At 41.9% G+C, this 15,992-nt stretch overlaps 1 protein-coding gene across 5 annotated transcripts in view; it reads left to right on the forward strand.

Annotated features, from left to right (window-relative positions):
- Nucleotides 1–15,992, forward strand: part of LOC134468876 (ryanodine receptor 3-like) — a 204,102-nt gene that overhangs the window by 181,861 nt on the left and 6,249 nt on the right. For 2 of the 5 annotated variants that reach the window (XM_063222788.1, XM_063222789.1), the window contains 16 exons: nt 1,632–1,649; nt 3,521–3,541; nt 3,672–3,752; nt 3,984–4,072; nt 5,345–5,473; nt 6,037–6,141; nt 6,445–6,526; nt 7,516–8,783; nt 10,082–10,119; nt 12,074–12,263; nt 13,190–13,276; nt 13,569–13,760; nt 14,196–14,326; nt 14,499–14,541; nt 14,710–14,837; nt 15,149–15,209. In XM_063222788.1, coding sequence (XP_063078858.1) covers nt 1,632–1,649; nt 3,521–3,541; nt 3,672–3,752; nt 3,984–4,072; nt 5,345–5,473; nt 6,037–6,141; nt 6,445–6,526; nt 7,516–8,783; nt 10,082–10,119; nt 12,074–12,263; nt 13,190–13,276; nt 13,569–13,760; nt 14,196–14,326; nt 14,499–14,541; nt 14,710–14,837; nt 15,149–15,209 — 2,663 coding nt within the window. The remainder of the gene's footprint in view (nt 1–1,631; nt 1,650–3,520; nt 3,542–3,671; nt 3,753–3,983; nt 4,073–5,344; nt 5,474–6,036; nt 6,142–6,444; nt 6,527–7,515; nt 8,784–10,081; nt 10,120–12,073; nt 12,264–13,189; nt 13,277–13,568; nt 13,761–14,195; nt 14,327–14,498; nt 14,542–14,709; nt 14,838–15,148; nt 15,210–15,992) is intronic. The other 3 variants (XM_063222791.1, XM_063222792.1, XM_063222790.1) reach the window with 2 other exon arrangements.

A 15,992-nucleotide genomic window follows, 5' to 3' on the forward strand; every position in this document is an offset into this window, starting at 1 on the left:
ATTTCATCACTTAAAGAGTACTCTGGGACTAAATACACTCCAGAACATGTTAAATCCACTCTCTAAGTGTTGAAATAACACTGCATGATTTTTCTGGGTGGTGTCCCTATCGTTATATGTTTATTTCTCCTCTGTAACGTTTTGAGCAAGATCTTATTTGCAGACCAGTGTGCTGTTTGCAATGAAGTACACTGTGGCCGTGTCTAAAGGTGTTCACTCCTTCAGTCTATAGCGTACTATGTAGAATGCACTTAATTATTGTTCTATTTACTACATAGTACATAGATACTGAATGACGGAACATTTCAGATGTGACCTTTGTGTCCAGCGGTCATCTGAATTTGTGAGACTTGTACCATTGCACGTACAGTAACATCACTGTGTCACTGTCACTGTGCCATAACCCTTCAGCGCAGTAACGTCATGCTTTAATACGTGGGATTTTCAGATGAGGAATATGAGGAAAAAAAGGTTTTTTAAAGAGTGTGCTATTGACAACAATTTTTATCCGCCAGTTTGCATGATGTCACAGCTGCCTTTTCTGTCCACTTACAAACCAACCGTTGATGTACATCAGTACAGTAAACAACATCATTTCTACCTTTTCTCATCTGCTAGATTTGTATGGCACACTTGCCTCTATTTTCCCCTCTCAAACCAAACCCGAGACTATTGTGTATCATTTCTACATTTGTAGCTTTTTTGATTTGACAGATTTTTCATATCACGCTGGCCTCTATTTTCCCTTTACCAAAACCGAAACCACAAACAGTCTTATGCCATTATTTGCCATGGGGCCACAGTGAAAGGAATCGTATTAGCCTGACGTAATGTGATTTCACAATGTCCTCTCACTCCCCTCCCTCAGCAGCAGCCGGTCAATGTGATGTCAAAATCAATTTGCTGTCCTGAGACAACCCCTACTCACAGCCTCCATTTGCAGGCTTGTGTACAACCACTGGCCAACTGCTTTTTCAATAATGATCCAAGCTTTCTGTAAACAAACTGTAAACGTATTGGAGCATATTGTCAATACATTCCCCACTTTCTCATAATATCTCAATATCAGAATGTCATATATCAAAATCCAGTCCATGGTAGTGAGTGTGTCCTTGCCTGACTCTCGCCTGACATGTGTAGTTCCGTGCAGGGTTGTGGCCTCCAGAGCTACTCACACACAAAGGCCGGGTGAATAGCCCCTACCAAGATCATTTATTTCAGTGAGTTGTGTGTACTGTAGGGCAGTGACAGTAGAAAAGTAGTTGGGATCACAGGCCATTGAACTTATTATAACCTTGCTTTTGTTTAGTTTTATGCAATAATTGAGGTACTTTTAGTGTACAACATTAAACTCTACACATTAAACATTAAACCCTTCTTCTCGTCAGGTCATTTAAAGCTCTGTTTTTGTCTTCATTATGCCGATCTGTTACCATATTACCAAGCAGTCTGCAACATCAAATTGTCTCCGTTTTGCATCTGTACATTTTTAGAATTTATTAAATCATTTTTTTTGTTTACCTTGAATTTGGATTGACTTACGAGAATGTGGTTGTCTTCTCCTGCTCCTCTTGCTTACACCTGCTTCTCCTGTCTGTCTCCCTCCTCTCATTCATTCTCATGGACACCAGTCAACGCGAGTGAGAAGGGTAAATATAGTTAAGCACACTGCTCTCCCAGGCTGTCTAACGCTCTCTAACACTGTGACCTTTACACTCCCATCCCCTCTTCCCCCTCTTCTATTCCCTTCCCCTCCTCCATCACCACCATCCGCTCTACTTTCACCAGCCACCCTCCCTCCCACTTCCCCTGCCACGGTTGCCAGATTAGCCTTTCTCAGGTGATGTCAGACATCTTCCATTCAATGCATTTGAAAAGTAGCACCCAGTGGCATAGGCATACGGAAATCGGTTGTCGTTTGTCCTGCTTCGCTTCAAAAACGGAACTTGTCTGATGTCAAGGTGATAAAAAAGTCTAATTTGGCGATCTCCCACCCAATTTGTCTGTTTTTGCTAATCATCTGCGGGTTTAAAAAAAAACATATTGGGCAAGAATTTTAAGAATTACTTAAAATCGGTTGTGCAACTTGTGCCTCTAGTGGGTTAGAAATGATCAGTCCCATCTGGCAACCCTGCCTCCTGTGTCCTGAATCTTCACCTCTCCCCATCCCTCTCTCCCCATCCCTCTCTCCCCATGACCCCTGGTCATCCCCGTCCCTCTTCCACCTCCTTGTTCTCCACCGCCTGTCCTGGTGGTTACTCGGAGTCCCGAAAAAGTCCCAAGCAAGCTGCATGCTGAGCTGAGATGACATCTCAATCAACACTCTTTAGATGTGTAGCTCCAGACCACCACTACCAGAGTACTACCCTATGGCGATGTGTGCATGTGTTTTGTATACGTGTAGGGCGCACAGGTGTCATCACAACACTAATTCATTGTCTTTCATTGCTTCTAATCATCCGCATTCGTCATTGTGTATGGTGGTCATGTGTTGTGTGCCATGGTAGCCATTTTGTGGCTCAGCTTGTTTGCGTGGTATTGAGACGTTGACTCAATTGTCCTGGCCTACCATGTATCTGTCCATGTACACTACCGATGCGAAGTCTTAGAACACCCCCAAACCCACCCGCCACCCGCCACCCCCCACCTGCCACCTCGACCACCATAAATTTAACTTCTTATTATGTTTCAATTTCAATTCTAGTTTATGTTGGAAAAAGTAACTATGTAACAAATACAGTATCACATTTAGCATTTTTCAAATCTTTACAGTAAAACATTGCAGCCAGTTAAAAATGAAGTTGCACTGCTGCCTTCAGTTTGTGAGTTGAGTCAAGTTGAGAAAGCCTTGAGTTGATTTAAGCCTTGAGTTGAGTTAACTTACAAACTTAACGCAGTAGGGCAAACCTTTTTACCTTTGCAATGTTTTACAGTATATTCCAAACTTTTCACTTGATCAAAGTGTAGACACATTTGACTTTAATCGACATTGTCAGCTGCAGTACACTTAACTGATTTACTCCCTGGGCGAGATGCACGGAAAGATGGCCAAGACAGTCGATCATGAATTCACAATTACAGGTCCCATCAGATTAATTCTGATGGGTAGAAATTAATGCAGCTACTTTGACTTGAATTTGAAGTCCAAGTGGAAATGCAACAAATGTTAAAAACCAACCATTGCAAAGGAAGGAACAAGAACTTCCCAATGGTTCCCTGCATTCCCTAATGCACCAAAGAAACTCTTCACTCTTCTGTCCAGTAGTTGAACCAATTTGATGGGGAATCAATCCTTTGGCTGTACTTACCTTTGTACCATTTCAAGCTACTCAATTGCAACAAATTGCTGGGAAAATTAAGAGTATTATAAAACTTGGTAATGTAGTGCAACCACATGGTAGAGCTTCGTGGTGGAGCTACCTGTCCTGTGTATATATTGCTGTGAATCTAGCAGTGTCCCGCTTTTTTTGTTAAGTCAGATTTTACTTGTATGGTCACTTATAGACTACTGTATCCACAGACAATGAATCGAGTTTGTCATGTAAGTGCCTATAAATGAACTATCCAGGTAATACTGTATGTGTTACGATGAATTGCACTGCCATGCATGGACATAAATTATTACCTTGAATTTAACAGTGACTTTCCAACCCTGTAACCTTCCTATAAAGCTTCCAAAGTGTTGCAGAACGATGACTTTACCAAGGACCTGTTTAGGTTCTTACAGCTGCTCTGTGAGGGCCACAACTCCGGTAAGGATTTCTCCAACGGGTGTACAGTAAATTCTGCAGAGTGGATTTAACACTTAAAGAGTAGTCCAATAGTGTTAATATGGACTCTTTAAGGGTTGACCTAACACTGCATAATTCACTATGCAGTAGCTGCTATCAGGCTGTTTTTTTAACATACACATTCCTTAGATTATTTTTATCTAGACAACAGAGATTTTTAATGTTCTGATACCTTGACACTTCACAATGCAGATTTCCAGAACTACTTGCGTACCCAGACTGGTAACACCATGACGGTCAACATCATCATTAGCACCGTGGACTACTTGCTCCGGCTACAGGTAATGGCATTGGTGTGATAAAGTACTGAACTTTTTATCAGCTTCTGCTGCTACTAAGAAGTTTCCTGGTGAACCAGTAGCCTTTGTGTAGCCCAGCCCACTGGGCGTCAACACATAGCTTCTGGTTCACCAGGAAAACTAAGAAGGGCTATGGGCAGTTTAAAAGGAACTTCTGGAGATGGAAATTCTGTGGGAGTGCAAAAAACATTGAAACGGCGGACTTAGTAGGCTGGGAAATAAGGTGCATACAGTACATTGATTTGATATACTTGAGGCCTGCCTTGTCTGCATTTACTGTATACAAAATCTTCTTTCCCTAAACTAAGTCCTTTGTGAAGCTTGTACAGCCACGTTGTCTGACCTGTTGTGGCAGGTCAGGGTTGAAATATCTCAGGCATGCAGGGCTGTTTCGAAATATTTGGGGCCTAGGCAAAGATGAACTTGGGGGTCCTTTTTATCTCCCCTCAAGAGAGATGTTAACACTTTAGAACGACAGTCCCTTAAATAGCTTTATTAACACTTTGTAAATAATGAACTAATTATCAACAAAAGATTCACAAATGTTTGTAAATGAGTTAGAAATACTCCTGGAAGAAATATTTCTACATACAGTCCTAGACGTTTGTCCTCCAAAGAGCAAAACCACTGAATATACAAGTGTCCAGTAGGCAAACATGTATTAAACTCATCCAGTAGGAGCCGGTTCTCACGCTGCTGTGCAGCTATAGGTTGGGTCTTACTTATCACAAATTAAACATTGGTAAATGTTTTGTTTATAATTAGTCCAATAATAAATGTCAGTCAAGTGTTAATAGCATTGAACAAGAGACTGTTATGCTAAAGTGTTACCAGAGTAATTTGGATGGCAGTATCATTGCACTTTTTGGTCATTGAATTTAGGGACGTTTTGCCTCACTCACAAAGCTGCCATCACTGTCAGTTGAATTCTGTACAAGTACATTACCAGGGGAATTTATAAGTAGCCTACATTACCAGAGGAATATATAAGTACATTACCCGGGGGCTCACTTTCAGCTCGGGCCCCTTGGCAATTGCCTAGTTTACTTGCTTGGCTGTGATAGGCCTGCAGACATGATGCATGAAATTAGACAACGGGTAATTGTAGCATTATACTGGATGTTTTTATCTGTTGAATAGCTAACATTATGCTGTATGTTTGATATATTGAAGAGCTAACATCTGTGTCTCTTTCTCTCTAAAAAAAAAGACGATCGACTTTTATGTCTGACGGCCATTGTGTTATACTTTCAGGAGTCCATCAGTGATTTTTACTGGTACTACTCTGGAAAAGATGTCATGGATGAAGCTGGCCAGTTCAACTTCTCCAAAGCCCTCAGCGTTGCCAAGCAGGTGTTCAACTCACTCACTGAGTACATTCAGGTATGCTTTAAAATTCCTGCCCAAAGCAGTTATACCAAACATCTTCTAGTAGAGTAAGATAAATCAACCCTGCCTACCCAATGCAAAAGAGTGTGCTCATGTTCGGCCTCCTAAGGGGGCATTGTCCCCTCCTTTTTCTATTCCTGTGGGGTTTGTTGGCGGCTTGCATGAGATGTGCGCTTCCGCCAGAGAAATGCAGTTATTCTCAACCTAAAGTCTCCTAAAGGCCTCCAAACCTAAGATCTCCTTAAGGGGTGTTAACATGACGTCACATGCATCCCGGAAAAGTATGGGCTTGATTAATCTAGAAGATGTTTGGTTATACTACTAGTGCATCATGGAATTAAATGTGATGGAACCGCATTGCAATTATTTTGTTACCAAGGAACGAAAAGTCTGTCATGTTTTAGTGTTATTAATGTTATGGCTGGAGTTGTGATTATTTATGGTCTCTTTCTAGAAAGGTTTGAGAAGTCTGTTTTTTGGGTGCTTTTTGTTTCAAACTGACTCTTGTTGGGACGAGTGAGCATTAGTGCTTACAAGTGCTTCCTATCTTTCCTCAGGGCCCCTGCATTGGTAACCAGCAGAGTTTGGCACACAGCAGACTTTGGGATGCAGTGGTTGGATTCCTGCATGTGTTTGCAAACATGCAGATGAAGCTTTCACAGGTGCGAAACATTTCCAACATTGTACATTGTTGTGCTACAAGTAAAATAAAGAAAATCAGGTATTTTTAAGATTCAATTCAGAATAGCAGAGTGTTAATAGCTAGTGTGTCATGATGTTATCTTATAGCTGCACCTGCACTGGCAAAGAACACACCTTTACTACTTCTTCTTGCTATTACAACACGCAACAGTAGACTGATACCTAGTGTGGTGGTGGAGAATGAGAAAAGAGCATAAACGTCACCTTTGTTATTCAGGAAATATGACCTTGTTGTCTCTCTTTTTACCTTCATTTTCTATTAGGACTCAAGTCAAATTGAGTTGTTGACTGAACTGATGGATCTTCAGAAAGATATGGTGGTGATGATGCTGTCTCTCCTTGAGGGTAAGAAACGTAAAGGGGCACTATGCACATTTTTCGCATGAATTCATCACGCGAAGTGCGTCATTGGTTAGGTGAATGAAGCCTCTCCCAAATACTTCTGCTGTCTTTGAGCAGAACCCTACGTTTGCATAGGATGGCATCCAGTCATGCTTTCGTGCAGCCAGAAAACATTGTACATTTTAACAAAATTGAGGATTTTTAGGAAGAAACTAGGGATGGCTGTCACAAGAACCAGCTGAGGAAAGTTTATATTCAAAGTTTCTTTGTGGGACACTATAAGCCAAATTGGGTACCCATTGCATTTTATGTATTGAGTGAGGCACTTATATCAGTTGACAAAAAACTAAGGTTTATGGCACTAACTGTTTAGTTTAGTTTAGTTTAGGTAGCCCCTTAATGCACGCCGTACCTCCTGTGGCACGCTCTAATAGACATTGAAAGTTAACTACTATATTACTACACTACTATGACAGAACATGGGGCCTTTAGTAATTCATTTCGACTTGGTAATTGCCATTCTGGTAACAGCTCATTCATAATGACGTAAAATGTTTAGCTTATTTGATAGGGACAATTCACAAAGCAGTTCTAGTACCGGAGTTACCTATAAAGCTAATTAACATCGTATAACAACGTATGGTACACACATACTGTACACTGACCTATAGCACAAAAACACTAATTCATGAGGTTATGCAGACCTATAGAAAAAAATGGCTTCTGGTCCATAAAGCTAAACTACATCTTACGCTAAAACTAATTTAGAGTGGTGGCTTGAACGACTAAGGCACTGTAGGCTAATGTTACACCAAGGACTTGGGTTTGATGCCAACCCAAGGTCTTTTCCAATCCTCCCTCGCCTCTCTCATGCTACTTTCCTGTTGCTATCTTCACTGTTTTTTTCTGAAAAATAAAGGCATTAAATACCCAAAAAAAATAATGTGAAAAAAAAACGAATAATGATTTAAGCCTACTCCTCTTGCTTGCAGGTAATGTGGTAAATGGAACTATAGGGAAACAGATGGTGGATACACTGGTGGAATCCTCCAGTAATGTTGAGATGATCCTCAAGTTCTTCGATATGTTCCTCAAACTGAAAGACCTTACAACCTCTGACAACTTCAAAGAGTACGATCCCGAAGTAAAGGGGGTCATATCAAAAAGGGATTTCCAGAAGGCGATGGAGAACCAGAAGCAGTATTCCCAGTCCGAGATCGAGTTCCTGCTCTCCTGCGTGGAGGCGGATGAAAACGACATATTTAACTATGAGGAGTTTACTGACCACTTCCACGAACCCGCCAAAGACATCGGCTTCAACGTGGCCGTGTTGCTCACCAACCTTTCAGAGCACATGCCACACGATGGTCGCTTATCGACTTTCCTTGACCTTGCAGAGAGCGTCCTCTCCTACTTTGAACCCTATCTTGGTCGTATTGAGATCATCGGCAGTGCTAAGAGGATCGAGAGAGTGTACTTTGAGATTAGCGAGATGAGCCGCACCCAGTGGGAGAAACCGCAAGTCAAGGAGTCCAAGCGAGACTTCATTTTCGCCGTGGTCAATGAGGGTGCAGAGAGCGAGAAGATGGAGATGTTCGTCAACTTCTGCGAGGACACCATCTTTGAGATGCAACTGGCCTCGCAGATCTCCGAGCCAGACACCGTCGAGCGCCGCGAGGAAGAGGAGGAGGAAGAGGAAGCTGCGGAGGAGGAGGAAGAGGAAGCCCAAGAGGCCCAGTCGGCCTTCTCGGCAGCCTGCACCTCCGTGAAGAAGAAGATCTCCAACTTCCGCCAGTTGCTGACCTTCCGCAGCATGGCCAAGCAGGCCAAGAAGGTCATGAAGCTCACCATCCGTGAGATGATAGCAGGCTTCTTTGGCTTCTTCTGGATGCTCTTCACTGGCTTCTTTAAAGGAATCTACGGCGTGATCTTCGGCTTCTTCCACATTATCTGGTCCTCCATCTTCGGCGGTGGCCTGGTCGAGGGCGCCAAGAACATGAAGGTGACCGACATCCTTGGCAACATGCCCGACCCTACGCAGTTCGGAATCCACGGCGACGTCATAGAAGTGGACAAAGGGGAGGGCGGGGAAATGATGATGATGACCGACATGGTGCAGATGACGGGCAGCGAGCCGGTGGAGGTAGACCTTATGGTGGAGCTGATGGGCGGGGCGGGCAAGCGGGATGGCAAGCACGCGGCGGAACTGGGCCTGGGTGACGTCGACGAGCCTTTCGAAACCAAGCCAACAGAGAAAAAGGTTTGTATGGTAATCTCTATCAGCATCAGTGGTGAAGAAAAGCCACTTAAAAAAGTAAAAAATCCAAAAGAAATTACCTACGTTCAGTAGGTTGTATGAAACTTCACTTCCTGTTAGAGCAATCCTACCAAGAATATGAATGTACTTGATATTCACTGCCATCATCTGGATAAAAAAAGAATCTCCACAGACAGAAGTCGATAATATCCTCTAGAAAGGTGCAATACATTACATTACACTATCCAAAGCGACTTATGGTTATTTTGAAGTACAGGGTGTTGTCCCTGGAGTAGTGTGGGGTTAGCCCAGGTGAAAAACACATATCCTTGTACTTTTGATGACTATACTTAGTACAAAGTGTACATTTTTCGTTGATATAAAGTGTGTTTCATTGCAGTGTTAGTGTGCTGGAGTACTACTGTAACAGTATTTCAGCACACTTGCAGCACAATGAGTAGAACTATGCTAAATTGGCACCGCTTTTGGACAGCTTTAAGTGCACTACAAGCCTACTTTTGAAATTATGCTCCAAACACGCTTTTCATGCATTCGTAAGGCATAAAGAGTGTGTTGGAGTACACTTCTATGACATTTTGTTGTTACTTGAAGTTCAATAAAAGTATATTAACTTCATGCTTCCACATTTACAGTGCTATAGAGATTTCAGATACACATATTACTCTTACCCAACCTTGTACCACCTGACTATCCTTAGTGACCACCACTACTTACTGTTTGTTCACCTTCTTCTATAACATATTAGGAAGTGTCTATATATACCAGTACATAACTTACTGTATGTGTGACCATCGTCATGACGGTGGGAACATGGTCATTTTTTGTGTACCACTTTAAATTTTAAAAAACCCTATAATAAAGGCAGAATATAACAATAACATTATATAATACTACAACATGTATACAACTCTATAATATTTTCATGCAAACCAAAGATATTCCTTTGAGATAAATGGCTTTCTGTTTGAGAAATTTAGCTCCAAGAAGTGGATTGCATGATGGGACATGATCTGCAAACAGCCAGTACCAAAGTCCTTGAGTGGGATTTGAACCTGCAACCCTAGGATCTAAATCCCATGTCCTTAGCCATTAGGAAATGGCTGCCCACAACAGAGAGCTAGTTCATGTTTGTACCTGTGATGAGTGCAGTGGTAACACCAGTACATAGCAGAATCTTTACTCTCAGAAGTCAATTGCACCCTGAATCTCTGAATCTCATCCATGGCATCTTAAGTCCATGTTTTGAGAACTTCAATCTGACGGCTGTTTTTTTTTCACAGATGGCTGACGTGAAGGTGTCGGAGACAGAAAAAGCAGAGTAAGTGCAGTCAAGACAGAGTACAAATATACATACTGCATAGTGTGATTGTGATGTACACCACTGCCACTGTGGAAAAGGAGGACACCAGTGATATATTGTGATGTGAGAGAAGTCATTATGTTATTTTATTATATGGTTGTGACGTCATCTGTCGAATGCTCCATTCATTTCAACGGGGCTCCCCAACGTTCGGACGTCTGTTATTTTTTGATAACGGACGGGTTGGTCTATAACAGACCGCTGTCAATGGCAACAAGACTTTTCACTGCTAAAGCGACTTTTCAACAAGACTCTAATCAGCTGCTGTGATAGACAGCACCCGTTGTCCTGGCTACCGCTGTCAATGGCAACAAGACGTTCACTGCTAAAGCCACTGGCTTGTGTACAAGTCAGTGGCTAAAGCGAATGTTTCATATCACTCCGCAGGGGGTCCGGTCTTTTGTCACTCTAATCAGCTGCTGCGATAGACAACACCTGTTGTCCTGGCTAGCTGTTGCCTAGCGGTGTTCCACAACGGCACTGTTTTGTTTTGCGCAGCAACAATCTTAACATTAAATAATGTCCCCGCATGTGTGAATCATTTAAGTATATCCATATAATAAGCGGGTTAACTTTCGGCGAGTCGGTCGCTTTGTGGAATAGCAGCACTTCAGAGAGAACAAGACCCCTCCGCTCCGCGTCGGGGTCTAAAGATTCTCTCTGTCGTGCTGCTATTCCACGGTAGCGACCTTCTCGCCGAACGTTAACCCTTACGTAAATGACAGAGAGACTGAAGCCATATCCACATTACGTAAGTCGAGTAAATAGAAATAAGCCTTTCCGTAGTTAAGATTTCTTCACTTCAGTGGCTGTTTTGAAAAATCTCGATTTTGCTGTATCAGTGTGGACGGGAGGTGTAAACAGATAGCTACGTTTTCATATGTTATCTGCATTAATGTGGATGGGGCCTTATTTCTCCCAAGACTTAGGAGACGTAATGCAGGCCCCAGCCATGACTCAAACGGTTGGTGAATTGATTGTTACGCCGTCAACTGGGTTTGATTCCTGCCCTACGTCATTTCCTGGTTCACCCCCATCTCTCTCTCCCACTTGCTTCCTGTGACCATCTCACACTGTACTATCAAAGTTTATAATGTATTAATTATTATATATTTTTTATTTAACCTTTATTTTACCAGGAATAATAGAAAAATAATAGTAGTTTAAACATCTCTTTTTCAAGGGCGTCCTGGCCAAGTGGACGTTGCATTAAAATAACAAGACAATCAAATAAATTAAAACAATTTCAGACAATGGACTCGGTCTCAAGTGCTCTCATCCTGGAATTAAAATCGCTCAATGGAATCAGTTCTGTTAATTTCAAATGCCTTTGTAAATTAATCCATGAGGTGGGGGCAGAAAAGGCCCTTTCAGTGTGTCATTTCAGTGTGCCCTTTCAGTGTGTCATCAAGCAACATACGTACCAAGATATTTAGATACAGGCCTACCACTTCAATCTCATTTCCCTCAAGGGTGAAAACTGTGGGGATGTTTGACAGTTTCTTCCTTGGCTTTGAAAACACCATTTGCGTAGTCTTATCAGCATCAAGTAGTCATTTTAGCTGTAGAAATGTGTGCTGGATCACATCGAAAGCCTTCTGCAGTGAATCAACAACACTGGCAGGGGATGACTCAAAGCAGAAAATGATTGATGCTAATACACATTTTTATGCCGATGACACAGACACATTTCCTCCCACTTCATGAACATATTGAATGAAAGGGGGCCTAAAACTGAGCCTTGTGGCACCCCCTTGTGGACACTGACAAATTCTGAGTACAAGTCATCATGTTAAATAAGTCTGGAAAGTCTTTCCCTGAGAACTGTGTGGCATAAAAGCCCCTGCAAAAATAGGGGCTTAAAAAAGGAGACGTAATGTGATGTTATTATGAATGTGATTGGGATGCTCAGTACTGAGAAGAAGGAGAAGCAGGATGAGGCCAAGAAGGAGGAGGCTCCAGCAGAGACTCCCGCGGAGGAACCGGCGGCAGAGGAGGAGAAGCCGCCACGCAGACACAAGCGCGGGGACGACACAGAGGAAAGCCCTGCTTTCATGGCCAACCTCTTCGCCGCTCTGGAGGTCCACAAGACCAAGTTCCTGGTAAGATTAAAATAATTAAGTATACGATAGTGTTAGGAAATAATAAACAAAATTGGATTTAAACTAACACTTGACTTCGCAACCATATCTCCTTAAAATTGTGACATATGGGTCAGTGACGTTTTATTAGGAGCACACGTTTGTATGGCTATTGTATGGCTTAAATTATTTTTTTGTGTGTATTTTCTAAGAAGCATATTTATTTCAATACATTTCTTACCCATTCAGGGTGAAAGTAGTTTTCGTTTCGTACCGGTTGTGGGCAGCAATAAATCTATTCTCTTACCGGTACTGCGCACCTATTGTAAATGTTATACTGGTGCTACGCACCTGTGCGCACCTGTCTAATTTCACCCCTGTACCCATTACTAGTTCATTTATGGGCATTAGCTGTGGTTGTATCACCTGACGTCTGAGCAAAAAAAAAATGTCATTGACCCACTCACATTACATCATGGGCCTTGTCTTATAAGATTTCACTTAGCTTTTTTGAGGATACTTTTCCTTACGGATTGGATGGATTTAAAGCATCACATGATTTTTTTTACCATATATCCTTAAAATCGTGACATACGGAATTGCGGCAGTGCTTCATCAACTTGTACCAGAATGAAAGAGCATGATATCCTTTTCTGCCTCCTTTGTGCAATAGCTGCACCAAGTTTTGTGAATGTGCCCTCTGAGTGACAGATCCACTGAAGATAAAGCTTTTTAAAAAGATATTGCTTTACGTCTTACTGGATCTAGTCTTTGACACAAAGGTGACTTCTGGATATCTGTTACGTTGTGTTATCCTCTCACTTCTCTGTTCGTGGAATGCTAATACATAAACTAATTGTACTTCACTCACTGGTTGTGTTCCATGAGGGTTCTTTATTCTGCATATCTTAATTCATTGTGAACATTTCACTGGTTTTGTTTTCCAGAACTCTCTGGCTCGTAACTTCTACAATCTTCGTATGCTGGCCCTGTTCCTGTCCTTCGCCATCAACTTCATTCTGCTCTTCTACAAGGTACAGTACGAGAAAGAAAGAGAAAAACAACAGAGTGCATTCACTATAATGTTGGAGAGGATGTTGCATCACCAGACTGCATTCACAATAATGTCAAACAGGATGTCAGTTCAGTCAAGAAAAGTATTTTGCCTGAATTTAATTATTATGGTGTTATTATGGTATTATTTCATCAATTTACAGTGAAATGTTAATTTTTGATGTTTATGGTTGTCTGCCATTTGTACTTTTATGTATGCTGTACACATGTCAAGGCTGTCATGGTTCTCATTATACGTCTTAATTGTATCAGGTGACTGGTGAGGGAGAAGAGGATGAGGAAGAGGAGGACTCCTGGGAGAATGGTGACGAGGAAGATGAGGATGACATAGAGTACTATGTACTGCAGGAGAGCACGGGCTACATGGCACCCTCCTTGACCTTCCTGGCTATCTTACACACTGTCATCGCACTCCTCTGTGTCCTGGGCTACTCTTATCTGAAGGTGAGAGAAGGGAGGGCAGTATCAAGAATCGTTTTGTAGAGTAGGATAAGTCAAACTCTACCCACCCAAAGGAGGGGAGCACCTCTGTGACTATGGTGTCACATGGCAGACTGGCCAAACTACTGATGTTTTATTCTATTGACAGCACTGATACTTTAAATACTGGTAATAAAAACGTTTTTCAAGGTTTTCAAAGTTTTAAGTACACAATGGACTAGCACCCTAAGGAAAATTATAGGCCTACTGTAAAATCAGTTTGACATTTTTGTGAATCTGTATTGTCTGCATCAATTTTTCTGTGGTGTTACTCTCTTTTTTTGGTAGTGTTCGTAACTGTTAGTGGTGTTGGCCTAGGTGTAAAAGTGTGTGTGGTTGGTGTGCCTTTGTGGCCTATTTCATAAGTAGTGATGTGGTGGTGTGGTTTTCAATGTGCAGGTTCCTCTGGTGATATTCAAGCGTGAGAAGGAGGTGGCTAGGAGTCTGGAGTTTGAAGGCATTTATATCACCGAGCAACCGTCTGATGATGACATCAAAGGACAGTGGGATCGATTGGTTATTGCCACTCCGTAAGTCTGTGCACTGCATTGACATGGACATTGAAGCCTTATGAAGTCACGTGAAGTTCAAACCTAAGCTTTTGTTTCCTTTGCTTTCTGGGAAGTAAACTTAAATCTGACGTCATGAAAGTAGAACACAGCCATGATCCTTGCACTTATTGTTTGATTCTGTTTATTTTAGATCTTTTCCAAGCAATTACTGGGACAAATTTGTTAAGAGAAAGGTAAGATATGAATGACATTAAGCAAAGTGGCTCTACTTAGTCTAATGAAAGTGTGTGCGCGAGCCTAGTATGTGTGCTTGCATACGTGTGTGACATAATGTAAATATAATAAGTGTGTGTGTGAGAATGAGAATGAGAATATTTTATACCTGTTGTTTTTTTTTACAGGTCATTAACAAGTACGGTGATATGTATGGAGCTGAGCGCATAGCTGAGCTGCTCGGATTGGATAAAAGTGCCCTTGACTTCGACCCGACGATAGAGACTGTGGCCCCTGAACCCTCCCTGGTTTCCTGGTCAGTGGCTGCTTGTCTGCTGCTTGCGTGATGATCCATTGGCGTGATGATCTGCATCAGTGGTGTAGTCTACGTAGAACGCAGGTATACGGAGTATACCCACTTTTAAATTTCAGTACACCCACTAAAAATTGATTGATCCATTGTTTTGAACAGCACAAATATATACAGTATACCCACTTCAAAAAATGCTCAGATATACAGTATACCCACTTCAAAAAAGTAGACTACACCGCTGATCTGCATGCAGGGATGCAAAAATGAACACGACTGTGTATGTAACATGTGGTCTGTGTCCTTTATGCAAACAGGTTGAGCTCCATCGACACCAAATACCACATCTGGAAAATGGGTGTGGTTCTGACTGACAATGTGAGTTTGATGAATGACTGAAATGACTGAAAAAATGACTGATGAAATGTTCATTCACACACATTAAAAGTACAGTTAGATTTAGATTGTTTGTTTTTCTCCCCCCCATATAGTCCAGCGTGTAGTGAATGCGAAGATTTCATATTCGGCCAAAAAGTATTTTTTCCCCCAAACAGTTGCATGACTACGGTAGTTCCTTAGCTGATTGACCGTCCAATATCCTAACTCCCATCCTCCCTTGTGCTTGTGGCCTCGTGAAGACGACGCAAGACATCACTGACGACAGCAGTACAGTAATTCAATAACTCAAAAAAGCTCAATTCAAATTTTCTCATTTGCAATCGGGATGTTGAACAGGGAAAAGTCCTCCAAAAATTGTTGTGGCTAGCCTGACAGCAGGGAATTTTTTTTGTCACAGAGGGTGGGGTGTCAGCGAATCACAAGCACACAAGCACAGGTCAATGACGGGAGTTAGGATAATGCAGTCATAGAATTTAGAGTTGTGACAACAATCGGGATACAGGAAGTCGGGTAGTGACATGATTCACCTAGATTCAAATAATTGTAGGCAGCAGCTTTCTTTTTGCTAGAGACTAACACATAGCCACTACATAACAAGCAAAGATGACACAAAAATGAATTCAGATGAAACACATTTACCTTTACTGCACTTTCTGTGTTCAACGCTCACTTCCTGGAACTATTTTGCAACCATCTTTGTCTATAAATGGAACACAGAGGTCAATGGGATTAGCCTAACTTTTACTTCCTTGTCTCTGAGAT

This window comes from Engraulis encrasicolus, chromosome 18 (assembly GCF_034702125.1).
Source record: "Engraulis encrasicolus isolate BLACKSEA-1 chromosome 18, IST_EnEncr_1.0, whole genome shotgun sequence".
NCBI classification, from domain to species: Eukaryota; Metazoa; Chordata; class Actinopteri; order Clupeiformes; family Engraulidae; genus Engraulis; species Engraulis encrasicolus.